Source organism: Ceratotherium simum, chromosome 3 (genome assembly GCF_057802395.1).
Source record: "Ceratotherium simum simum isolate JZ-2026a chromosome 3, ASM5780239v1, whole genome shotgun sequence".
Classification (NCBI taxonomy): Eukaryota; Metazoa; Chordata; class Mammalia; order Perissodactyla; family Rhinocerotidae; genus Ceratotherium; species Ceratotherium simum.
Genome location: NC_141902.1, coordinates 82,301,764 through 82,329,151, shown reverse-complemented (window position 1 = coordinate 82,329,151; position 27,388 = coordinate 82,301,764). Strand labels below are relative to the sequence as shown.

General features: G+C 44.4%; 1 protein-coding gene across 3 annotated transcripts in view; it reads right to left on the bottom strand.

Annotated features, from left to right (window-relative positions):
- Positions 1–27,388, bottom strand: part of LOC101399571 (Protein FAM169B) — an 85,255-nt gene that overhangs the window by 28,310 nt on the left and 29,557 nt on the right. For all 3 annotated transcript variants that reach the window (XM_087428883.1, XM_087428882.1, XM_087428881.1), the window contains exons 4-5: positions 11,014–11,099; positions 4,737–4,914 (exon numbers count right to left, since the gene is read on the bottom strand). In XM_087428883.1, coding sequence (XP_087285009.1) covers positions 4,737–4,914; positions 11,014–11,099 — 264 coding nt within the window. The remainder of the gene's footprint in view (positions 1–4,736; positions 4,915–11,013; positions 11,100–27,388) is intronic.

The following is a 27,388-nucleotide window of genomic DNA, read 5'->3' as shown; positions in this document are numbered from 1 at the left end:
TCGGCCCGGTGGCGCAAGCGGTTGGGTGCGCGCGCTCCGCTGCGGCGGCCCGGGGTTCGCTGGTTCGGATCCCGGGCGCGCACCGACGCACTGCTTTGGCGAGCCACGCTGTGGCGGCGACCCATATAAAAGTGGAGGAGGATGGGCACGGATGTTAGCCCAGGGCCGTCTTCCTCGGCAAAAAAAAAAAGAGGAGGATTGGCGGATGTTAGCACAGGGCTGATCTCCTCACAAAAAAAAAAAAAAAAAAATACATAAAAAAATCAGAGTTGCTACTATATACATGCAATGTCTAGTTTTCAACCAAAAATTACTAAACACGCAAAGAAAAAGGAAAGTGTGATCCATACTCAGGAAAAGAAGGCAGCCAATATAACTGAATTTAAATAGGCCCAGTTGTTGGGTTTGGCAGACAAAGACATCCAAACAGCTTTATAAATATGTTCAAAGGATTAAAACAAAATCATTCAAAAAATGAAAGGGAAATATGTGTTCAATCAGTAAACAGAAAATCTCAACCAAGAAATGGAAACTATACATGATAGAAATCCTAGAGCTGAAAAATACAATAAATGAAATCTTTAAATGGGCTCAACAGCAGACTGGAGATGGCAGATAAACTTGAATATAGATCAATAAAAATTACCCAAAGAAAAGAGAAAAATGTTTGAAGAACAAGGAAAAAAACTTCAGAGAATTGTAAGACAATATGAAGCACTCCAACATACATATAACTAGAACCCCAGAAAAATAAAAGAGCAAGTAGCATGAAAAATTTGAAGAAATAATAACCAAAAACTTCCCAAATTTGGTAGAAACATTAATTTAAAGATTCAAAAAGCAGAACAAACCCCAAGAAAAATAAATAAAAATAAAATCACTCCTAGATACATCACAGTCAAACTGCAAAAAAGCTAAAGTCTTGAAAGCATTCAGAGAAAAATGACATGTTACATATGAAGGAACAACAATAAATATTTGCTCACTTCTCATCAGAAACTATGAAAGCCAGAAGATACTGGAACAACATATTCAAAGCATCGAAGGAAAAAAAACTATTACTAATAATTGTATATCCAGCTAAACTATCCTTCAAATGTGAACACAAAATAAAATAAAGGCATTTTCAGTAAACAAAAACAGGGAATTTCTTGCCAGTAGAACTCCACTACAAGAAATTCTAAAGGAAGTACTTTAGCCTGAAGGGAAATGACACTGAATGGCGACTGGGACCAATACAAAAAAATTCCTCATGGCAAGTTATGTGAGTAAATATTTTAAAACTATGTATTTTTTTATTTTCTTTTTTAAATATCTTTAAAAGCTATGACTACTTAAATTAAAAATTATAACTCAGTACTGATAAGTTTATAACATAAACAGATCTAATATATAACAATACCACTACGTAAATAAAAATACACTGTTGCAAGATTTCTATATTTTACCTAAAGTAATTCAATATTAACTAAGTAAATTGGGATAAGTTTAAGATGCATTTGATCCCTAGAGCAACAACTGAAAAAAAAAATGTAAAAATATAGAACTAGAAAGCCAACAGAGAAATTAAAGTGGAATACTAAAAAATATCTAATTAAAACAAAAGAAGACAGGAAAGGAGGAAGAGAGGAACAAAAAAAACAGGAGACAAAACAAATTACAAAAGGGAAGACCTAAGTACAACCATATCAATAATTAAATGTAAATGGACTAACAGTCTAATAAAAAGACACAGGTTTTTAAGACTAGATTTAAAATCCAAGACCCAATTGTACGCTGCTAACAAAATACATGCTTTAAATATAAAGACATAAACAGACTAAAAGTAAAAAGCTACAAAGAATATTTTCCACAAAAACAGTAAGCATAAGAAAGATGAAGTGGCTATATTAATAGTAGACAAAATAGACTTCATAACAAGAAATATTATTGGGGATACTTCATAACGATAAAATGGTCAATACATCAGATAGATATAACAATCATAAATATAGATGTGACTAATAACAAACCTTCAAAACATATAAAGTAAAAACTGACAGAACTAAAAGGAGAAACAGATGAATCCACAATCATAGATAAAGACTTTAACAGACTTCTCTCCGAAATTAATAGAACTCAATAAAAATATCAGCAAGGATGTAGAAAATCTGAATGACACCATTAATCACCTTATCCTAACTGACATGTTCAGAACACTAAACCCCATACCTGCAGAATATACACACTCTTTCAAGTCCATATAGAACATCTACCAAGATAGACCATATACTGGGCCATGAAACAACTCTCAACAGTTTTCAAAATATTAAAATGTAACAGACTATATTCTCTTACTGTAACAGAATTAAATCAGAAATCAACAAAAAATAAAACATCTGGAATAGCCCACAAATATCTGTAAATGTAAAATTCACTTTTAAAGAACCCATAAAAATCACAAAGTAAATAAGAAAATAGTTTGAATGGAATAACAATGAAAACTGGTGAACTGATAAATTATACTTCACCAAAACTTAAAACTTCTGTTCTTTGAAAAACACTATTATACCAAAATTAAAATGTTATCAAAATATAAGTTTAATAAAGAAATGATATTTATAACATATAAAGTACTCTTAAAGCTCGATAACAAGAAAACAAACAACCTAACAAAAAATGGGCAAAAATATTTGAATCAACACTTCACCAAAAAAGATATATGGCTATCAAAAAAGCATACGAAACTATGATCAATATCATTTGTCACTACAAAAATGCAAATTAAAACCAAAATTAGATACCACTTTCCACCCTGGAGAATGGCTAAAATTCAAAAGACTAACAATACCAAGTATTGGCAAAGAAGCAGAGGAACTGGAACTCTCATACATCGCTGGTGGTGACATATATATAATTACTCCATGGAAATACTTTTATTTTGACTCTTTAAAAATAAGATAATCCATAAATAGGCAGTAAAAAAAAATTAAAAGTTGGCAATGTAACCCAGATAATATATTTTCTTTCTTTATTTAATTTTCTACAGGTTTGATACCGAATTCATATAATTCATCAGAAACGAAGAGGAGGCAGAAATTCAAGCACCTGGTCTGATCTGCCTCACCTCAACGTCTGAAGGTCCTCCTTCCACTCCAAGGCTCTGGGTCTGGGGCTGGCCCAGTGGCACAAGCAGTTAAGTGCGCACACTCCGCTTTGGTGGCCCAAGGTTTGCAGATTTGGATCCCGGGCGCGCACCGATGCACCGCTTGTCAAGCCATGCTGTGGTGGCGTCCCATATAAAGTGGAGAAAGATGGGCACAGATGTTAGCTCAGGGCCAATCTTCCTCAGCAAAAAAAAGAGGAGGATTGGCATCGGATGTTACCTCAGAGCTGATCTTTCTCACCAAAAAAAAAAGGCTCTGGGTCTGCCTTGGGAAGGAGGCAGCCACAACCAACCTCTTCTTCACCCCACAGAACAAAGCCCAGGGTATCGCTGTGACCAGGAACAGCAGCAGGACAAGGCAAGACCAAGGTCAAGTTCTTTCTGCCCCACAGCTGTGGTTCTCACACACCAAGTTGGTGTCTGTTAACAGTTTTGTTACTATTAGTAGGACATCTATGCCACAAATGATTTTGTGACAGATTTAAGACCAGCCATTTGGTAGAAAATGACAATGAATGAGTCTCTCAGGAAAGAAGAATCACAAAAGGGATCACTTCCATTTTCATTATTCTCCAGGTACCTTGGTCTATCTCAAATTAATGACTAAAGAACATGGCCACTCAAAAAAGTGAAATGGAACATCAAAACCAAAGGGCGAATGGCTATCATGACCAAAGGAGCTGAAAGACACAGGCACTTAAGCCTCTATGACCAACCGTGACAAATAATTAACCAAAGGAGTTGTTGGCAAGGGAAACTTGTGCTATCACACTGAGGGAAAAAAAAGGAGAAAAGCAGATTTACTCCACCCTGGACAGGCGCAGCATATACATAATGTGACCATAGCTCAAAACCAGAATCAGCCTCTTCATCCTCTGAAAAAAACACAACTCAGAAAGCAGCCCATCCATGGTGGTTTATTGGGAAATTTTATTTTTTGCTAAAATTTAGAACTTTATAAGAACCAAATGACAGAGCTGGGACCATCTGGGTCAGAGATGTTGACAGCCTTTCAAAACTAAAGAAACTTAAAGAAAGCAACTTTAGAGACCAATCCCTTCAGCAAAATGGTACTAGTTCCACACTCACTTCTCGTCACAGCCCCTAAAAATAAGTCCCATTCTTTTAGCCTAACCTTGTTATCATGGCCAACCTTTCTCTCTTCTGAGGTAATGTCTATAAATCTTGGCATCCAGTGTGCTTTTGCACCACATGTCAGCTATTAGCAATGGTATTTTTCCTGACAGCTAATTGGTGACATTAAAGAAAAGAAATGAAAAGCATTGTGCTTGCAAAGTCATTTTACACCATTAACTGCAACAAGTATTTTACAGGGGACATGGCACTGCCTGGGAATCAAAGGGACATGGTTTTCACCCTGTTTGCCAGTAAAACGAGAAATGTGGTGAAAATGAAACCCATACCTTGGGTTTCTTTACATGACAGCTCAATTAGTGATACTTCCTGTGCCAGAAGACTCTCTCCAAGTAACGCTTGCGTTAAGGAAGTGCTCTGAGGCAGGCAGACATCTAAAGAGCCTCCCCTCCAAACCTGAAATGGCGGTGACCCCACACGGCTGTGGGCCCCTCACCTTTCATTTTGGTTGTGTAAAATCCAACAGCTGCTCCATCCCTCCACAGAATTTTAGCTTGCTCCTTCACAGAATGAGGTAAAAAAAACATGTCATCATCATCCAAATTTCTCTCCAATCTTCCAAAAATAACGACGTTTAGAATGAAAAGCACAATCCTTTCTCCAAATGACTGAACCTTTAAGGGAAAAAAAAAAAAAAGACCAACCCAGTGAGACTAGAGAGGAACATCAGACATGATAAATTTTGCAGTTGGAATGGACCCACACGTCAGGGCCAGGTGTGCACTACAACATCACGATGTGTCTCATGCTCAAGAGCCAAAATGTGAATGATATTTTCTCACAGAGGTTTTCACATCCCTGACCTTTCACACCAGTCAGCCTCCAGGAGTGAGGGGCAGTGCCAGAGGAGCCTTCTGGGTCCCCAGGGCCACAGCCGTGGAATGCAAGTTGAACAGAGAACAAGAAATCACATGCCAATGAGACAGGAAGTTACCTCTGCGGGGGGCAAGGCCAGCGTTTCAGATTCGCTGAATGTGTCTAGAAATAAATCCAATTCACCATTTTTAACAACAGCCCCAGAATTCTGGCCCTCAACAGGAGGGTAAAAAATTGGGGAGATCAATTGCTACCCCAAAAGCAACTGATTTTCAATGGCTTGTGACAGATTCTGAGCACACAATAGAGTCCCAATCTGAAAGAATTACTGGGACTTAAGGCCCACCCCATTCTAAGGCTGTAAAATGGAACCATCTCACACCCACAGCAAAGTCATGAAAATGAAGAAACCGTACTGTGGTCAATGTCAGGCCCACTGAGAGCTTTATCCTTAACAAGTCAAAATGACTACACGCCCCTGCCTGTTAAAATTCTCTGCATTTGTATAGCCTATGGATGGCAGATATGGGCATAAATGGAGGCCTCCCACTCCTGTGCCCACAGCAGACATAGCTAATCAATTCATACTCCATGTGGCTGAGCCTGGATACGGTCTCCGAATCCCCCTACATGCAGTCCTCCCAACAGCCCTAAGCAACCGCTAAAATGGGGCACTTGAGATGAAACCAATCTGCTATTGACAAAGTGACAGTCTCATTGTATTGGATTTTACTCTGACAACACTGATATGTGACAGCCTAAGTGTGTGGGTGTCTGTCACCACAAAATCAGCAATCCCATTAACTGGGCTGTGACTTCCACCCACACGCTACCATTTGACTCTCACCACCTGCCGAGGAGGTCCTGCTTTATAGATGAGGAAATTGAAGCTCAAAGAGGGTAAGTGATTATATTTATTGATTTCCCTGCCTCGTTCCAAAGAGGACTTACTACAGCTGGACGAGGGTTCTGTCAGAGGCAGGCAGGCTCAAAACAACAGGCCAGGGCTTCTGAGTCCCAAGCCAGTGCACCTGCTCGAGCCCAGTCAGCTGCATCTTCATCCATTAGAACTGAGACTTTTGGAAAGTGAAGTTTAATATAAGTATTAATGCTTGGTTTTATATTTAATACTTGACCCTTAAATTTTTATCATCATCATCATCATCATCATTTGTGGTTGTGCCTTCTCAGCCTAGATTTGCTGGGAGATCTTCAGCAACTCACAACCTCTTTGAGCCTCAGTTTCCTCCACTGGTCAAGGGAAAAGATCACCTAGCTAGTCTCTCAAACATTCACATGTTTTTCAAATGCTCTGATAATAAAAATAAGGCAGCTTGCAGCATCCTAGCAAATGGTACAAAGTGTTCAGTGCCAATAAACTTATTAATTGGCCCAGAATGTAAAATATTTCACCTTCATCTGGAGCCAAATCTTAGATGAGAAAAATATTTGTGAAAACTACACCAGCTTAACTCTGAGAAGCCACCCCAATTTTGCATCTCAGACACCGGCAGCCAACTCAAGTTCAGACTTTAAGAATAACCAGCTAGTCACAAAACCTGACTGGTGTGATGTGGGAGGTTATAGTTTTCAACTTATAAAACCAAAAAGTTCAGAGGGAAGCCAGAAGAGAAAAGCAGATTGCATCTGGCAGAAGGGAAATATCCAATCAAAAGCTGGCAGGAGAAAAAGGAGAAAAAGAAAATGCACTTAATTTGTCCAATTTCATTGCGGGGGGCGGGGGGGAATGTGTGACATGTGATTCTGACTTAGAAACATTTCCGAAAACACAAAACTAAGATCCAGTTCTAATCCCTCAATTAGGACCACTAACTATGTTAACAGAAAAAAAACATTTAAAACGCTTTCTTTGGTAATTTGTGAAGAAGAGCTGGCTAAGAAACAAAATGTAATTAAAAGAAAAAAGAAGTCAAGACCCAAAGTTCTATAAACGGAAAGGGGAACTACCCCCGTCTACAGCTGGGGCAGGACAGGTCTTGACAACATGCTTCATGAAGTGGAAACAGCATCCAAGTTTCTTTCTGTTTACAACATGGGCCACATTTTCTGAACATGTGGGGGTTTTCCTCATCTAAACTTAGAAGAATTGGCACATGAAGGAAGTGACCGCTCTTGTTCTGAAAAAAATTAAAGAGCAAATCAGACTCTTCCTAGCATTCAGAACACTCAACCACTACATACCACCAGGCCCAAGGCACAGGGACAGCAACCCAAGGCCAGGCAGCCCCATCGGGTACATCACGCTAATCTGCCGAATCTCAAGCCATCGTTAATTTGCTGGAAGAAAACCCTCTTTGAAACAATATCTATCGAGTCAATTAAAACCAGACCTGAGGGCCGGCCCCGTGGCTTAGCGGTTGGGTGCTCGCGCTCCGCTGCTGGCGGCCCAGGTTCGGATCCCGGGTACGCACCAACGCGCCCCCCTCTCTGGCCACGCTGAGGCCGCGTCCCACGTGCAGCAACTAGAAGGATGTGCAACTATGACATACAGCTGTCTACTGAGGCTTTGGGGGAAAAAAATAAATAAATAAAATTATAAAAAAAAAAAAAAAAAAAACCAGACCTGAAAACATCCTGCTGTCAGCAACAACATGGTTAGACCTTGAGGGCATTATGCTAAATGAGATAAGTCAGACAGAGAAAGATAAATACTGTATGATCTCACTTATACGTACAATCTAAAAAAGCTGAACTCAGAGAAACAGAGAGTAGAATGGTGGTTACCAGAGGCTAGGGGCTGGGGGAGCAGAAGAGATGTTGGTCAAAGTTTGTTGGTCACAAACTTCCAATTAAAAGATGAATACGTCTGGGGCTCTAATATACAGCATAGTAACTATAGATAACAACACTGTATTATACACTTGAAAGCTGCTAAGAGACTAGATCTTAAATGTTCTCAAAACAGAAAAGAAACGCTAATTATATGACATGATGGAGGTGCTGGCTCACCTATGGTGGTAATCATTTTGCAATACATAAGTCTATCAAATCAAAACGTTGTACACCTTAAACTTATACAATGTCATATGTCAATTATATCTCTGTAAAGCTGGAAAAAAAACAGACCTGAAAAAGACAACCCACAGAAAGGGGAAAAAATATTTGCAAATCATATATGCAATAAAAGACTTGCATCCAGAATATATAAAAATCCCTTACAACTCAACAGTAAAAAGTGAGCCAAGGATTTTAATACATATTTTCCCAAAGAGGATATACAAATTTCCAATAAGCACATGAAAAGATGCTCAACATCCTTAGCCATCAAGGAAATGTAAATCAAAAACACAGTAAGATACCACTTCACACTCACTAGGATGGGTAAATAAAAAAGACAGACAATAAAAAGCATTGGTGAGGATATGGAGAGATTGAAATCCTCAGACATTGCTAGTGGGAATGTAAAATGGTGCAGCTGCTGTGGAAAACAGTCTGGCAGTCCCTCAACATGTTATACACAGAGTTACCATACGACCCAACAATTGTACTCCTACATACATACCCAAGAGAACTGAAAGTATATGTCCACCTAAAAACTTGTACACAAATGTCCATAGAACATTATTCATAATAGCCAAAAAGTGGAAACAACCCAAACGTCCATCAACTGATGAAAGGATAAATAAAATGTGGTATATACATACAATGGAATATTATTCAGCTATAAAAAAATGAAGTTCTGACACTTTACAACATGGATGAACCTTGAGGACACCATGCTGAGTGAAAGAAGCTGGACACAGAAGACCAGATATTATTTGATTCCACTGATGGGAAACGCATAGGCAAACCCATAGAGACAGAAAATAGATTAGTGTTGCCAGGGGCTGGGGAAAGAGGGGATTTAGGGGTGACTGCTAATGCACATGGATTTCTTTTTGGGGCAATGAAAATGTTCTGGAATTAGACAGTGGTGATTGATGTACAATTTTGTGACTATGTTAAAAAATCACTGAATTGTACACTTTAAAAGAGTGAAATTTGGGCCGGCCCAGTGGCGCAGTGGTTAAGTGCGCGCGCTCTGCTTCAGCAGCCTGGGGTTTGCAGGTTCAGATCCTGGGCGTGGACCTACGTAACGCTTATCCAGCCATGCTGTGGCAGCATCCCACATATAAAGTAGGGGAAGATGGGCACGGATGTTAGCTCAGGGCCAATCTTCCTCAGCAAAAAAAAGAGGAGGATTGGCATCATATGTTAGCTCAGGGCTGATCTTCCTCACAAATAAAAAAAAAAAGAGCGAAATTTATAGTATGTGAATTATATCTCAATGAAGCTGTTGTTGGGTGAAAAAAGAACTAGAACTGAATTCGGGTTTTGTATGTGTGTGTGTGAGGAAGATCAGCCCTGAGCTAACATCCGATGCCAATTCTCCTCTTTTCACCGAGAAAGATTGGCCCTGGGCTAACATCTGTGCCCATCTTCCTCTACTTTATAGGGGACGATGCCACAGCATGGCCTGACAAGCGGTGCATCGGCGCACACCAGGGATCCGAACCTGCGAACCCTCGGGCCGCAGAAGCAGAGCGCGCACACTTATCCGCTATGCCCCCAGGCCGGCCCCCAGAATTTGGGTTTTTTTAATTGTTCAACAGAGGGGAAAAAAATAAACCTGATTATCAATGCATTCTTCAAACCAAACCTGAAAGAATACCAATATTTCATTCAGTATTTACAGGTTCCCATGGGAGAGACCAAGTAGAATTCCAGCCACCTGTGGACAGACCCACCATTTCAAGACTGCCAAGAAGCACCATCTGTCTTCCTACCTATGGAAATATGATAAATATGCCACTCAAATGAAAAGAGGTGAATAGTCCAAACTCTCTGCTGAGTTTACTACCTTCCTCCTCCGCCTTTGCCCCAGCCAAACCTCAGCTGAGAGGACTCCGCCTGGACCTCTGAGAAGCTGCTGTGGTGCCTGCTCTCACCCTTGCCATCCTGGGTCTCTGCTTTACAAGTGCTCTATGAAGCCATAGTGCTTCAAAGACTGCCAGGCCTGACCTTAGAGAGACTAGAGCTTGTGTCCAGATAAATCACTTTCTAGCTGTGTGGTTCAGCTTCAACTTCCTCATCTGCAAAACCAATAACCTGAGCATTCTGAAATTAGATCATCCCTGTAAAGACTCTTAGGTAACGCATAGGCTAGTATGTCACACAACGTCTGACTCATAGTAAGGACCAACACACATCGCTTGAACACACTAAGCAGAACTTTCCTACATACTAGAGAGATGGTGTGGATTACAGTTTTAAAATTAAGACATGAGAGGCCACTCAGGAAGGTAAAAGAGATTTACCAATAGCCAGATATCTGTTGCATACAGCCATTTACTACTATTTTCCTTGCTGGCAGGGTGTTGTGGATTGAATTGTGTCTCCCAAAAAGATGCTGAAGTCCTGATCCCTAGCATGTGTCAATATAATTTATTCAAACAGGGTCTTTGCTGATGATGAAGTCAAGATCAAGTCATTAGGGTGGGGCCTAACCCAAGGAGTGGTGTCCTTATAGAAAGGGGGGATTTGGACAGAGACAGAGACACATAGAGGGAAGATAATGTGAAGACACAAGGAGAATGTCATCTATAAGCCAAGGAATGCCTGAGGCCACCAGAAGCTAGGAGAGAGGCCTGAACACATCCTCCCTCACAGCTCTTGGAAGGAACCAACCCCGCTGACACCTTGATTTCAGACTTCTAACCTCCAGGACTATGAGACAAGTTTCTGTTGTTTAAGTCACCCAATTTGTGGTATTTTGTTACAGAGCCCTAGAAGACTAATCCACAGGGATAGACTGGTTTAAATTATTAACATGATAACAAGTCCAGTGACTTTTTAAACCTGTTTTGCAATGTCTATTTAAAATTACATCACCTTACCTTCATCAGACCTTGTCTTGCAGGATCAGAGGTTCTCAGTACATCTTCTGTGGTCCACCAGGACTCCTTTATGTAAACAGCCACAACTAAAGAGAAAGCCAAAAGAAAAGGATGATGTGCACACAGCCAACCGGCCACCAGAGGGGCAGTTTTAACAGCAGGCAGCCACTGTCAAGGTGCAAAAGAAAGATCAGGTGCTGGTAAAGCAGGTGATGTTTTTAGCTGAAGTTTTCTGAGAGCACTGACCAGGACAGAGGGGCCACTATCACCTGAAGGGGACTTCACAGCTCTCTTCACAGATGGCCCACTATTGACTCCAAAACAGGATGTATCCCAATGCTGCTGGGCAAAAAAGACTACACACCAATTCTGACAAATTCAATGGGTAAGAATCACATTTTTTTCCAAAGTCCAATTATGTGCCACAACTTGGAACTGCCCAAATTTAGTCAAATCCAACATTATCTAAGGGCCCTGAACAAACCATATTAACATCGTCCTCAGCACTGCGCTTGGCACTGGCTGCTTCTACATGATTTTCTTTCATTCTCCTGAAACTGTCATCTGCATTCTCCTGAGGAGGAAACTGAAGCTCTGAGAAGTGAAGTAATTTGAAGACAACCACTAGGAGGGCCTCAGGTGGGGTCCAGCTCTGGGCCACTTGACTCCAAGTCCAGTGCTCTTTCCAAGAAGCCGGAAATGGGTCAGCTGTTAGGAATGGGGCGAATCACGCAGGGATGACAGACGTGTCTTTGGATGAAAAGGCCCCGGTGCTGGGATCTGCAGGAGGAGAAGGGTAGAGGCATCTCTCCTCCCCACATTTTCGCCTGGCCCCAGTCTAGACAGTCACTGAAGCCTGTAGCTTCTGCCCATTCCAGGTTCGGACATGGGTCCTGGTGCTTGGTTGGGGTGACCTCAGCACACCCTCAACCTCACTAAGGCCCAGACTCCTCATCAGAGTTGCCCAAACTGATCACCGGAGGTGGCTGACAAGTTCCGATGAGGATGGGGGATGAAAGGGCCCGCAGGGGCCGGCAGGTAGAACATGCTTAGCATCTACTAATGAATGAGTCAGCTCTCCTCCCCTGCTCCTGCTGCAGTCCCACGTCCCTCACTCCCACCTGCTGCCTCGGGATGGCCGCCCTGGATGGCAGCTAGGTCCAGGCCACCACCACCTCCACAAATGACTGCGACAGCCCCTCACTCCATCCCCTGCCTCAGACGCCATACCAATCTACCCCTACTGAGTGGCCACTCCAAAGGCAAATCCAGTCACGGCCTCTGCCTCCTGTCTCTCAGCTGTGCAATCCTCCTGTCCTTGCTTAAGAATTACATTTTAAACACCAAAGTTACTTTGGTTGTTTTCTGGTACCTTTTTTTTTTTTTCAATTAAGACTTTTTTTTTAGAGCAGTTTCAAGTTCATGGCACAACTGAGGGGAAGGTAAAGATTTCCCATATATCCCCTGTCCCACACATGCATAGCCTCCCCCGTTATCAACAGCCCTCACCAGATCGGTACACGTACAACTGATGAACTTACACTGACACATCATAACCATCCAGAGGCCAGAGCTCACATTGGGGGTCACTTTCGGTGGTGTACATTCTATGGGTTTGGATAAATGTATAATGACACGTAACCATCACTATAGGATCGTACAGAGTCTTTTCACTGCCCAAAAAATCCTCTGTGCTCTGCCTATTCACCCCTCTTCCCCCCAACCCCTGGCAACCACTGACCTTTTTACTGTCTCCATAGTTTTGCCTTTTCCAAAATGTCATATAATTGGAACCATACAGTACGTAGCCTTTCATACTGCCTTCTTTCACTTAGTAATATGCATTTAAGGTTCCTCCATGTCTTTCCATGGCTAGATATCTCAAAATTCTTTTTAGCGCTAAATAATATTCCATTGTCTGGAGGTACCACAGTTATTTCTTCTCCTGCATCTTTTTTTATACCCCTTTTATTTCCTTTTTTTTTTTTTTTGTGAGGAAGATCAGCCCTGAGCTAACATCCATGGCAATCCTCCTCTTTTTTGCTAAGACCGGCCCTGAGCTAACATCTATTGCCAATCCTCGTCCTTTTTTTTTTTTTTTCCCCTTTTTCTCCCCAAAGCCGCAGTAGATAGTTGTATGTCATAGTTGCACATCCTTCTAGTTGCTGTATGTGGGACGCCACCTCAGCACGGCCAGACAAGCGATGTGTCGGTGCGCTCCCAGCATCCGAACCTGGGCCGCCAGTAGCTGAGTGCGCACACTAAGGGCTAAGCCACAGGGCCGGCCCCTATTTCCATATTTATACCTGCTTCTCATCTGAGCCCAAGGGGTCCAGAAGCCACAAAATAAAAAGACGCAACCTCCCAGTCAAATCTTTTCAGCTGAAGATTTGCAGGAAAATGTTAACACAGAATAGAAAACAAGTCATTTGAACATTTAATAGAAGGCTCAAGACTTTAAAACAAATTTTGTGGGCACTCAGGTTAAGCTGCCGCCCCCTTCTTCCCTATTTCTCTGTGATCTTTGAGGAACTTCAGTGGAAAACTCTTTGAAGACCAGGTTACAACATTAGCCAGTTATTAAACACGAATGTGGCACAGCCAGCCCCTCCCCTCCAAAGACCAACAGCCTCTAATCCACTATGTCAGTTTCATATCATTGGTAAATTATATCATCTCCGACAACAGTTCCAAAATTGATAGAGCCAGCTGAGAGAGAAGGGCCAATTTAATGCTTGACATCTGCCTTCATTTATTCAACTAAATTCATTTTCAAAATGGCACCTACTGGAACTTACAGGAGGTTTATAAAACTGTAAGGATTACTTTCCTGCTTAACAAGGTGAATCAATAAAAGATGTTCAATTTACTAATACAGTGTATTACTGAAATACAGGTTTTCAACTTACTATGATAGTTTCAAACAGGAAGCATGTTATGATTTGGTGTTTGTGTGGTGCCTTGCAAGTCGCACGGTGCACTGCAGAGCATTAATTAGTCACACAAGTTGTCACCAAATAGACTCAGCTGTTTTTTTTCAAAACTAATCTTAAGCTGCTAAGTAGACATAACAATGAAAGTGAAGTCCAATCAAATCTAACAGGCCTAAAATAAACTGTTCTCAAAACCAACTCCTGAAAAATAGAGTCAGCCTTCCAGACAGTGGCAGCTTTTGATCAGAAAAGCAGGATACCTAGTCAAGAGGAAACAAGAAGGAGGAATGGTGGCAGAGCCCGTGGAGAGAGGCTGTACTCAGCTCAGCAAGGACAAAGGATGGATCCCGGAGGACTGACAGGTACCGTAGAGCCAGCCTCAGGGCATCACTTCTGCAACCCTGAAGCCAGCGAGCTCTAAGAGTTAGAAAATGGAAACCACAACATCCATGGTATTAAAAGAAAAAAATAATGATTCTGATCAGTATCTTCTAGCTCTCCATCATTTAGGGTCTAAGCAGAGACTGGACACCTGCAGAAGGCTGTGCAGTGGTGACAGCAATCAATGGGCATTGTTAAGGGCCAGCCTCACTGCACCAATTTAATTTCCCTTTCCCCATGAATGACAGGTGATGTGCACCACAAGAAAGATGTCAGTAATGGATTTTATTCTACGACACTCCAAGGTTTCCCAAACAAGTTAAGACAGTGAGGTCCCTGAGGCTAACTCCCAGCGGCCTGGCTTCATCAAGGCTCAGCATCATCAACTGAATTCAGCCACCCTTGGCCGAGTTCCCGAATGCACGAACAGTGCTGTCCTAGGCCCCCAGAGGCTGATGAGTAAGACTCCACCCTTGCCCCCGGGAGTAGGCAGCCTGCAGGGGAAGAGAGAGCTGCTCTAATTCAGGATAGCACATGAAAGGTGCTGGAATCAAGCTGGGAGCCACAGTGTCACAAGGACCCAGAGGAGGGAATCCACTCTGCTGAGGGGTATTGGGAAAGTGATCCTGGAGAGCTCCTCCAGCTCAGGCTCTGGATCAGTGGGGAAGGTTTCAACAGGCAGAGAGGACGCATGAGGACCCTGCAGGCAGTGTAACCCATGAGCAGAGGCACAAAGCCCTACAAGTCCAAGGCCACACCCAGGGCATCCCAAGCAGCAGGGGTAGCTGGGCGAGACCTAGACAAGAGAGAGACAGGGCTGTAAACATTGATTATGGCAAGGTTGCAGGATACAAAGTTAATATACAAAAGCCAACAGCTTTCCTATACACCAGCAATGAACAAGTGGAATTTAAAATTAAAAACACAATACCATTGGAGCCTGCCTGGTGGCGTAGCGGTTAAGTTCAAGTGCTCTGCTTCAGCGGCCCGGGGTTCGCAGGTTCGGATCCTGGGCACAGACCTACGCACCACTCATCAAGCCACGCTGTGGAGGCGTCCCATATACAAAATAAAGGAAGATGGGCACGGACGTTAGCTCAGGGCCAATCTTTCTCAGCAAAAAGAGGAAGACTGGCAACGGATACTAGCTCATGGCCAAGTTTCCCTACACACGCACAAAAAAAACCACAATACCATTTACATTTGCATCCCCAAAAAATGAAATACATAGGTATAAATCTAATAAAATATGCACATGATCTATATGAGGAAAACTACAAAACTCTGATGAGCAAAATCAAAGAATTAAATAAAAAAAAGAGATATTCTGTGTTCATAGATAGAAAGACTCAATATCGTCAAGATGTCAGTTCTTCCCAACTTAATCTACAGATTCAATGCAATCCCAATCAAAATCCCAGCAATTTATTTTGGGGATATCAACAAACTGATTCCAAAGTTTATATGGAAAAGCAAAAGACCCAGAATAGCCAACACAATATTGAAGGAGAAGAACAAATTTGGAGGACTGACCCTACTCAACTTCAAGACTTACTATAAAGCTACAGCAATCAAGACAGTGGGTTACTGTATTAATGAAAAAATAAACAAACAGATCAACGGAACAGAATAGAGCGCCCCGAAATAGAAACACATAAAAATAGTCAACTTACTTTTGACAAAAGAGCAAAGGCCACACAAAGGAACAAAGGTAGCCTCTTCAACAAATGGTGCTGGAACAAAGGGACACCCACACACATAAAAATGAATCTAGACACAGACCTTTCACCCTTCACAAACACCATCTCAACAAAACACTGGCTTCATTCATTCACCAGTCTCCAATGGACTTCAGTGCCAACCAAGAGCAAGATGACAGAAAGCATTTTAGATACTGCCTTACGTACCTGGTGTAGAAAAAATAATATGAACTCCAGAGCCAGACAGGGTTCAAATTCTGGCTTCTCCAATTACTAGTTGCGTGACCTAACCCCCACCCCATAGCTTTGACTCCCCATCTGTCAAATAGAGACCACACTATCCTCTCACCTGGTCATTACACAGGTTTCTTGAAAGCGTTCACCTCGCCAAACTGCTTTTCCTAGGTGTTTGAAGGTTTTCAGTGGTTTCTAGAAACTGCCTTCAAAGAAGTATGAAATACAAACGCAGCCCTTTGTTATTTGTTGGTTTTTGTCAGTGAAACAATAGAAAGTGCTTCATGACACACTCGTTTCTTCCTGGGAGCTCCCTCTCCAAACTTTCTACTCTGGTTTGCATGGAAATGTCTCTCTTTCACAGCCTGATCATTCCCATCCTGTCTGCTCCCCCAAGTGGATACATTTCTTCCCACCAAACTTTCTACTCTGGTTTGCATGGAAATGTCTCTCTTTCACAGCCTGATCATTCCCATCCTGTCTGTCCCCCAAGTGGATACATTTCTTCCCACCACACTTTCTCATGACCGTTCCTTTTTCTATCAGGGAACATTAAGCTGACCCGTGCATTCCTCACTTTCTCCTCCCAAGGCTGTGGCACACACCATGCACACATTTTAACCCACCCAGGACCTTCCAACAAGATTTTTTAACCTTTTATCTTGCCTAAGATTTCTTAAAGGAGATAAATGCTTTTTTATTTAACCATTTTTAAATCAATCAATACATAAAGCAATCATTTTTAAAAATGATTTAGTGTGATTTTTCCACAATATGGGTCAGAGAGAACTGGTTGTCACCTGTCACCTCAGATGGATGGGCTGTGACAGCAGAGATGTGCCCTGAGAAGGATTTTGAGGGCACAGCCCAACTCAGCAAGGAGCAGCACTGTGATGGATTAGCATCGTCCAGGTGGAGGGCGGTAGCACTTGCAGCTGGCTTGCCGTCCCTCCTCGCCTGCCTCAGCACAGAGGACAGCAGGAGGCACCAAAGTGGCATATGGCCCTCCAGAGGTCACAATTCTGAAGCACACGTTGCTCATTCAACCCACAGGTTGAGTAGCTCTTATGTGCAAAGCACATCATAAATCCACTCCAGGAATTAAATTTAGAATCTGGCTTAAGACACTTACAACCTAGCAGGGAGAGAGTGTCTGGGACATGAAGCAAAATAAAGTGAAATCAGAGCCAGGCCCTGTGCTGCGGGAGAGGAGAGAAGCAGCAGGTCATTCCTGCTGAGGAGGCGGGAGAGTCTCCAACGGAAGGTGCCCTAAACGGGACCTGAAGAACGAGTGAGGCCCAGTTACGGGAGAAGGGGACTCCAGGTCAGGGAGGTGACAGAGCCTCAGAGACATGAAAGCACACACAGCATGCCAGGCAAGGACAGGAACCGCAGCATGCCAGAGCTGAAGGTGCAGGCAGGAGGGAGGGGGCCAGACAGGGTGGCCTCAAGGACCACACCCTGGAGACAACTGCGGCCACCACGCTTCGGAGGAGGAGAGGGACACGACCCAACCGCTGTTTTAAAATAATATTCACCACAACCACATATCCAAGCACTCGCCAAACATCTGGCACAATGCCAAGGGCAGTATCTCAGCAATGCTGGCCACAGCTGATTCTGGTTGTCAGGGGAACCTGCTCAAGGTCGTGTGCCTACAATCAGCAGCATTGGGACTGGATGTGAACCAGGTCCCATTGGTTCCAGAGCCCCTGCTCTAACCACCATTCCAGGTGAAGAACAGACAGAGGGCAGAGACAAGGCCAGGCCCCCACAAAGGCCAGCAGGGTAGGAAAGAGAGAGATGAGACAAGAGATGAGGAGGGGACAAGCGAAGACACTATGACGAGAAAGGAGAGGCCAGCACGGAAAGACCTTAACAGAGTAGACACCTTAGGACCGCGTACTGCACTATGGAATGGGGGAAAGAGGGCTGCCATTTATTCAAACATTGACAAGTGCCAGGCACTGTCACCAGGGATCCAGGAAAGAAGACACTGTCCAGCAGGGGCAAGACAGGCCACTAGGCCATGACCACACACAGCATGACCAGAGCTCCAAGATGTGAGCAGTGATCAGGGGCTGTGACTTCATTTATGCAAGCTACTATGACAAAATACCACAGACTAGGTGGCTTATAAAAAACAGAAATTTATTTCTCAGTTTTGGAAGCTGGAAATCTAAGATCAGGGTGCCAGCATGGTTGAGTTCTGGTGGAGCCCTCTTCCAGGCCGCAGACTGCCAGTTTCTCACTGTGTCCTCACATGGTGGAAGGGGAAGGGGAACGCTCTGCGGTCTCTTTTATAAGGGCACTAATCCCATTCCTGAGGGCTCCACCCTCATGACCTAAGCGCCTCCCTAAGGCCCCACCTCCTAATACCACCACATTGGGGATTAGGATTTCAACATATGAATTTTGGGGGGACACAAACGTTCAGACCATACATGCTGCCTGGGCGGGCTGGGGCAGAGTTCCAAGAATAGGCCTGGCCCACACTGGGCTTCAGTACTGGAGGCACCAGCTACCAGGCTGAGGTATCGGCTTCGTAATAAGTCTCTGGAAGAGTCCAATCAAAGAGAGACATGGTCAGAGTGGTGTTTTAGAAAGAGAACAGTTGGGTTGTGCCCAGGTGGAGGAATCAGTCCTTTTGAAATTAAAAAAAAAATTATTTGAGGGCTAGCCCAGTGGTGTAGTGGTTAAGTTCGCGTGCTCAGCTTCGGTGGCCTGGGGTTCACTGGTTCGGATCCCAGGCACAGACCTACACACCACTTATCAAGTCATGCTGTGACAGGCATCCCACATATGAAAAAAAAAAGTAGAGGAAGATGGGCATGGATGTTAGCCCACGGCCACTCTTCCTCAGCAAAAAGAGAAGGATTGGCAAGAGACGTTAACTCAGGGCTAGTTCTCCTCACCAAAAAAATAAATAAAATAAAATAAAAATTATTTGAGAAGAAGAATCACACTGACTGAGTGTGGAGAACAGATTCAGGTGGGGGGATGAGGCCAGAGGCAAGGAGGACAGTGGGAGGCTGTGGTGATCCAGCCAAGAAGCGAGGGAGGGCTGACTGCAGCAATCCCACTGGCGGGGAGGGAGATGCTCAGGGGGCAGAAAAGACCACCTGGGAATTGGACTGGTCCTAAGGCAGAAGAGAGAGGGGAGGCAGGGGCACAGCCAGCTATCAAACTTGAGCGGAAGGACGCAGGTGCCTTAACCAGGAGGAAGTGAGGATGAGGAAGAGGCGTGAGGGTTTCAGTTTTGAAGCAACTGTCAAGGGGGGCAGCAGGCAGCTGGATACACAGCCCGGAGCTGAGCAGAATGACAGAGAGGGTCCACGCCCCATACCATCACAGGTACCAAGGAGGGAGGAGTCACGCACACACCCACACCCCCACCCACACACTAACTACAAGCTGTCCGTGTACTGCACTATGGTTTATACTTCTTCCATCACAACTGAGGTGGCTTCAAGTCCCCTTGCTGTATCCCCCTGCTTCCCCCTCAACTGCTCTCCTGGAGCCTCTGCCTCCACTGCCCCGTTACGAATCTAAGAAATATGTAGTTCCACCAAAAAAAAAAAGAGCACAGTTAAACCAAAGTGACAGGCCATCTTCCCAAAAGCAAAATACATGTAGGAAAAAAATGTTGAAAAGTTCTGGCAGAGGACAGCACATAAACACATTCCAAGGCATTGCATGACTTTTATGCAACATTGCCTGAGCCGGTCAATAATTTAAGGGGAGGGGAAAATACATGAGTTGACATAGCAACTGTCACATCGCATTACTCGGGCTACCATTTCCATACAGATGTCTTCCTTAAAGGAAAACACTTCCCCAGATGCCCCATGAACTTGGGCGCCTCTTTGCCATAGAGAAGGAAACATCTGGTTTGCAGTATATTTGCATCAGCCTCCTTGTGGTTCTCAGGCTTTTCTTGCCTTAAGCAATTTTGTTTTCATGAGTCTAGGTTTTAACTCAAGGAAGATGGGGTGAGACGGAGTGCCTGGATTCTGAGGTACAGCTGGACTGCAGGGTGTTGGGGGCAAAAAGAAACCCACACCAAAGATGGTCTATCTGGGGATGGAATCTTACGATCACTGAGCTGGATAGAAGCAAGTGCAGCACATTTCTCAGGACTGGGGGAGCAGAGAGAGGTGCGGGCAGCCCACGCTATAGCGGGAAAACCCTCAGATGCCTCAAAGAAGCACTCCCACCCCCAACAATGGCTCCATCCTTGACGCTCGGAATATTTTCCTTGGAGCATCCCTGTTTTCCAAATACCATCAATCCCTTGGTGAGAATGACATGTCTTTGTTTGTGGGATGCTGTTTTCCCCTATGTTTGAATCCAGCTCACAGTAAGTGCCATAAATTAACAGGGAATCAAGACGGAAATCCCAAACAATAGCCCATGTGTGTTCCCAAAACACAGTGCTGTCACTGTGAATAGCTCTTCGATCTGCATCCAACACAGCCCAAGAAAAACAGAGCTCTCTCTGGTTCTATGATAGAGCTCCTTTAGCTGATGTGAACTCAGGTCCTACTCAACCTGGGGGCTGCCTGACGCTGGCCGAGCATCAGACACACAGCCACCTTAGCTGCCAGCAGGAGCAGGTACTTAAACCAAGCCTGACTTGCTGGCCAGAACTCTTTTCCCCCAAACTGTCAAAGCCACTTAAGTAGGACTCCACCAATGTGGAAAGTGGGAGGACAGGCCCTGTCTCAGGCTGACATTTACTTTGCATTATCCAGAGAGCAAGCACAGACATAAAGATCCAACGTCCACAGGATCATGGCGGGCTGCTGTGTGCCAACGGGGTGCCTGCTCACCAGGTGGGCCCTGGGCCCTTTCTGTTCATGAGACTGCTGGGTCACCACACTTCAAAGGCAGAAAAATCGCAATTACTTCTCCATGTGCCAAAACTCAGACTTCACCGGGTCAGCAAGCCTCTCCTCCACTCCCACCATATTAGCTTGTTTTTTACTGGAAATATACAAACCACTGTTGCATTGAGTCAGGGTGACACGCTAGTCTGGCCAAACAGAGCCGGGCTGAGCCCCATCTGTCCAGCCCATGAGGGGGCCAGGCCTCTCCCTTCAAGACACACACAGGACCAGGAGTTGCTCTAGCTAGGGGCCAAAAATTCACAGCACCCCACAGCACCCCAGCACACCCTCCATTCTAGCCTTCCATCCCTGACTCCTCCCCAAAGTCTGCGCAGCCTGCTCAGGGGTGAGGAGTGTCCTAGGAAGGGTCTCCCAGTTCTGAAGTTCTCTGGACACCTCAGGGTCACACCTCACTCTCCATCCCACCCGCCCGACCCACCACCCACCTGCCCCAAAGGCAGCCCAGAGAAGGCCTGGCCCCAGGCCCGCCATGTCGCAATCCCGCTCAGCCCAGAACAGCCACTGGAAAGGCAGGCTCCACAGCGGCTCCGGTTTCATCTGAATGTTTGCCTTGGCTCTCGCTGTCATTGCAGGCCTAGAATGGGCACGCTCTTCCAGGAAAAAATCATCATTTTTCGATTCCCTGCTTGTTTTTCTCAGGGTGCACATGACATGCAATCACCAAAAACTGTAAATAAATTAGCAGCAATTTGAAAGATGAGTGTTATGCTTGGTCACAAAATGTCCTGGAAGCGGGCTGGGGGGATAGATGTTCTAATCAGGGAAGTCAACATGTGGTAACAATGACAAACAACTCTCCTCAGTCTTCACTCTCCGGGAGTATCCTGCTTTCTGCTGCTCAGCCTCACCGCCTCTCCTGCCCACGTCTGTCGCCTCTGTGCAGTGAGCTGACGAGGATTTACTCAACATTGTCCAGGAAGAGCCCAGAAGATCTAAGTGACATGATCCCTCCCCTCAAAGAGCTCACAATCTACCTCAGAAGATCAGCCACAGGAAACAACCTGAGAGATGAACTGCTACTGGTGGACAACTTCCAAGTGATGTTCCACACTGAAGGCACACCTGGAGTCTAGGTCCCCACCCAGACCCCTCCTCCACTTTGACGTCCCACAGACCCCTCAGTCACAAGCTCAGGCTGTCCTCACCCCAAGCTTTTTCTTCCAAATTACCCAGCACTCTTACCACTACCACCAAGCCCAGTCAAAACCCAACTCATTTCCAGCCCTCCTCCCCTCCACCTTCAATCCACCCCAAGTCCTGTCATTTCCCCTATTTTTTCAACCCACGCCCTCCCCACCAGGCAAGCCCTCAGCATCTCTCCCCGGGGCACTAACAGCCTCCCTCCTGGGATTTCTTGGCTTGTCCTTCCTTCTATCCATCATCCCATCTGATCATGAGTAGGGCATTCTGTGAAGGGCTGAAGATCCAAAGACAGGACCGCTGCCTCCAGCCCCAGTCCCATAACATCACTAGGCATCTTTCTAACTCCCCTCAGCATGGCCTCCCCTGCAGCTGAGGGCGGAGAGCATAAAGAGAAGACTCTGTAAAAGGAAACTTCAAAAGACTCAGAGAAGAGACTGATGTGCCTCACAGCCACACTTTGAAAGGTAGGCGGTTGCCTGGGAGTGAGTGGAGGGCCTGCTTTCTGAGGGCCCCTGTGCCTCCACAGGTGCTGCTTCAGGTCCAGAGCTGCCAGCCCTGCAGGGCAGAGGAGCGGCCTCAGTGACCGCTGTGTGACACCAGAGAGCCTGGACACCAAGAGAGAAGACCAGAGGTCCCAGGAAGGGGGCAGTGGAGAACTTCTCAGGCCTCCCACCCCCTATTTTGACCATACTGCCACTTCCCTGCCAAAAACCAGGGACGGCTCCCCACTATGCCCCGCAATATCCAAGAGTTCCCTTATTCTGGAAACTTCCGTAGCACTGTGGGATTAGATCTCCTTCATTAGACTCAATTACAGTTTGCCATTTTTCATCAGCCATGGGACATTCTTTGCCCTCCTCTCTGATCATCTGACCACTAGGTTTTATATGAAAAAAATATCAAACAGATACTGTCAGAAAGAAAGCTGAAAAAAAGAAAAATCTAACAAGTTTTCTGACAAGAAAAACAGGAAGACATCATCTAGGAAAACTCTACATGAGGCCCAGGAGCTTGCAGAGAGGGGTTCCATAAGAAAGGGTCAGATGTTAAAAGAACAAGTGTAAAGGACGGACGAGGTGTCATAAAAAACACAAGTCCCTGGGCCAGGCACAATCCTCTAAGAACTAAGTGGGAAAGGCCAGAGCAGTGAGTACATTCAAGCAGGCTGGGAAAATGTTCAAGAAAACAAGCTAGACTAGACAGGCTGGCTAGACTCAGAGGGGAGAACCCCTATTAAGAAACACACCTTAGCCAGATACTCTAATGGTCACAGAGGACCATCTTCACTGGGAAGGCAAAGGGTCTCTAAATGAGGAGCAAGGCTGGTAGCTGGAAACTGGAAAAGCAATAGGCATGCATTCGCTACTTCTAGAGAAGCTCAAATCTCGACACCCAGTGAATTTACATCCCAGAGGCCAGAAAGTCCTGCGACTATGATCCTGAAGTTGTAACCCTTAATCTCTGACAGCCTGTGACGCTAGGAGTGGCCAAAAAGACCAAATATGAACTGATGCTTTCCTAGTTCGTGAGGGGAAGATGTAGATGTTGGAACTAATGCCTGGTTCCCTGAAATCCCCTCCTAAGGAAGGTCTAGAGTAAACTATGAATTCACCAAGACCTGAGAAGGCAAACTGGCCTCACTGCCTTTTCTGACAGCCTTCCAGGCTGGTGTTAGAGAAAAGTTATCTTAATTTTGGCAGCCAGATTTCTCTCCATTCTTAATTTCAGGCAAGCACTTCATAAAGTCTCTTGAAATCTCCTTGTGGACGAACCGGAAATGTTTGCTAAACAATGGGTTGGGTGTGTGCTTAATGGTATAATAATTGCATGAATAAAAATCAGCATTTTAAAAAATTACTTGGATTAAAAATGAAGAACGCACACCTTCAGAACTTCAAATGACATTAACTATACAGCCAGAAGGAAGAGTTAATATAACTGGATGGAAGGACCTACTCTTAAAACAAGAAAAGTTTTCTTAGATACGACACCAAAAGCACAAGCGACAAAAGGAAAGACAGATAAACCAGATATCATAAAAAATTAAAAAGTTTTGTGCTTCTAAAGACACCATGGAGAAAGTGAAAAGACAACCCACAGAATAGGAAAAAAGAATTTTGAAAACCATATATCTGATAAGGGACTTGTATCCAGAATACATAAATAACCCCTACAACTCAAGTCAAATAACCCAAGGTAAAAATGGGCATAAGATCTGAGTAGATCGTTCTCCAAAGAAGATATACAAGTAACCAATAAACACTTGAAAAGATGCTCAACATCATCAGTCACCAGGGAAATGCAACTCAAAACCACAATGAGATACCACTTCACACCCACTAGAATGGCTATAATCAAAAACAGACAATAACAAGTATCGACCAGGATGTAGAGAAATTGGAACCCTTATACATTGTTGGTAGGAATATAATGGTGTAGTCATTCTGGAAAACAATCTGGCAGTTCCTCAAAAGTTTAAACATAGTTACCATGCTAAATTCATACCAGCAATTCAACTTTTGGGCTCCCAAGAGAAATGAAAACATAAGAAATGAAAACAAAAAAACCTGTATACGAATTTTCACAGCAGCATTATTCATAACAGCCAAAAGGTGGAAGCAACCCAAAAGTCCATCAACTGAAAAATGGATAAACAAAATGTCGTACATCCACCCAAAGGAATATTATTCAGCCATAAAAATAAATAAAGTACAGAAACATACTATGAATGACCCTTCATGCTAAGCAAGTCAGACACAAAAGGCCACATACTGCATGATTCTATTCACATGAAATGTCCAGAACAGGCAAATCCATAGAAATAGAATGGATTGCCTAAAGCTGGGGAGGAAAAGGGAGGTAGACAGAAGTGATAGATAAGGGGAGACGGGTTTCTTTTAGGGGTAATGAAATGGTCTAAAATTAAGTGTGGTGATGGATGTGCAACTCTGTAAATATACTAAAAACCAATGAATTGTATACTTTAAATGGGTAAAATGTATATGTGAATTACACCTCAATAAAGCTGTTTAAAATGGGAATAAAAGTTAAATCCTTTCTGTAGGTTCAAAATATCAACTACACGAATTTTGGAAGACAGTACTATGTCGTAATAACAAGTTAATGTGAAAAGCCCAGGGGCCAGGCATGCAAGTAATGAGCTGTCAGCTGGAGGTGAGTCAACCTTGGGTTGCTTCTACTGAAATGTTAAGGTAAACTGAGGCTAACTTTGAAGAAGCAGAATGTCCAGGAACAGTGAGGAATGCTCTCACCATCCACCATTCTCTTCTCACAGTTCTCTAGACAAGCACTTCTCAGATGGCAATGTGCCCACAATTACCAGGGGATCTTGTTAAAGTGCAGATTCTGATTCAGCAGGACTGGGTGGGGCCCAAGCTCCTGCATTTCTAACAAGCTCCCTGGTGATGCCTTGCTGCTGGGCCACAGAATACAGCTGAGTAGGAAGACGGGAAACAGAAGCTCAGAGATGCTAAATAACTTAACTTGGGCTACCCACTCATAAGGGGCAGAGGATTTGAACTCAGGTCTCATTGACTCCAAAACCCAGGTTGTTTCCACCACAACACCTGTGACATGGGTTCTAAGCACCATATTCCAAAAGAAGCCCAGGTCTGAAGAAGGATCCAGGATGTGATGAGCTCTGGAGCCCATGTCACAGGAGGAACAGTTGGAGAATGAGAGATGTGTGATCTAAGAACAAGACTCAGGAAGAGTGACATCAGAATCATGGCAGAGCCAGCTGTTCCCTTTGTCTCTCCCCTCTAAGTTACAACTAAATGGACATTCACTAACCAGCAGAGGATTCCCTGACCAGCACAACAAGACATCTGAGAGATCCACGCAGCCATGCTTCTGAAGGGACTGGATCCCAGGCACTGGATCCCAGGGAAGCAGTGGAACTGAGTGAGTGCACTCCTCCCCTCTCCTCTCCCCCTCCCCAGCGGCAGCAAACTAGGTTGCAGGTCCTCACACAGTAACCAGCATGGCTGTAAAAGGAGGTGGGGGCAGCCCAGCCTGCGTGAATGCTTTCGGAGTTGTAGCCCAGCCTGCAGGAGCGCCCACCATACCACAGAGGCTCCACTCATGGGAAAACTCCCCACTGAGTGGTGCAGTTCAGCCCCCACGAAGGAGCCCCCACCAAGTGCAGCAGCTCAGCCGAGCAGTCGACAAGCACAAATCCAGCCCAAAAGCAAAAGAAAGTGCCCCTCCCCTCCCAGCCCAGCAGGTCCCGTACCAAGCACAGCGATCTTCCACCAGAGCAACCCACCAGCAGAGCAGAGAAGCCCAGCCTGCGCAGGTGTGCGTGACCCGCCAAGCAGCTGCGCACAAACACAGAGAAGCCCTACTGGCACAACTTCCAGCAGATGGGGCAGAATCAGAAAACACAGCTCCTGCCACCCCCCAGTGGTGGTAGGTGGAATCTGTGAGGTGACACTACCACAAATGCGCCAGCAAAGGATCACCTCATCAAACACCATAAAGAACTACATTAACACTTCAGAGAAGAAGGAAAATGACAAGTCTCCAGAAACGAATCCTGAACTCACAGAAATTTACAATCTAAATTACAGAGAATTCAAAATAGTTATCATAGGGGACAGCCCAGTGGCGCAAGCAGTTAAGTGTGTGCGCTCCAGTATGGCAGCCTGGGGTTCATGGGTTTGGATCCCAGGCACGCACCGACGCACCACTTGTCAAGCCATGCTGTGGTGGAGTCCCATATAAAGCAGAGCAAGATCGGCACAGATGTCAGCTCAGGGCTAATCTTCCTCAGCAAAAAAGAAAAAAAGAAAGTGAAGGATTGGCATCGGATGTTAGCTCAGGGCTGATCTTCCACAAAAAAAAAAAAAAGAAAAAATAGTTATCATAAAGAAACTCAACAAGTTACAAGAAAACTCAGAAAGACAGTTCAATGAGCTCAGGAATAAAATTAGTGAGTAGAAGGAATACTTCACCAAAGAGATTGAAGGTCTAAAACAAAAACCAAATGGGGGCCAGCCTGGTGGTGTAGTGATTAGGTTTGCACACTCTGCTTCAGCGGCCTGGGGTTTGT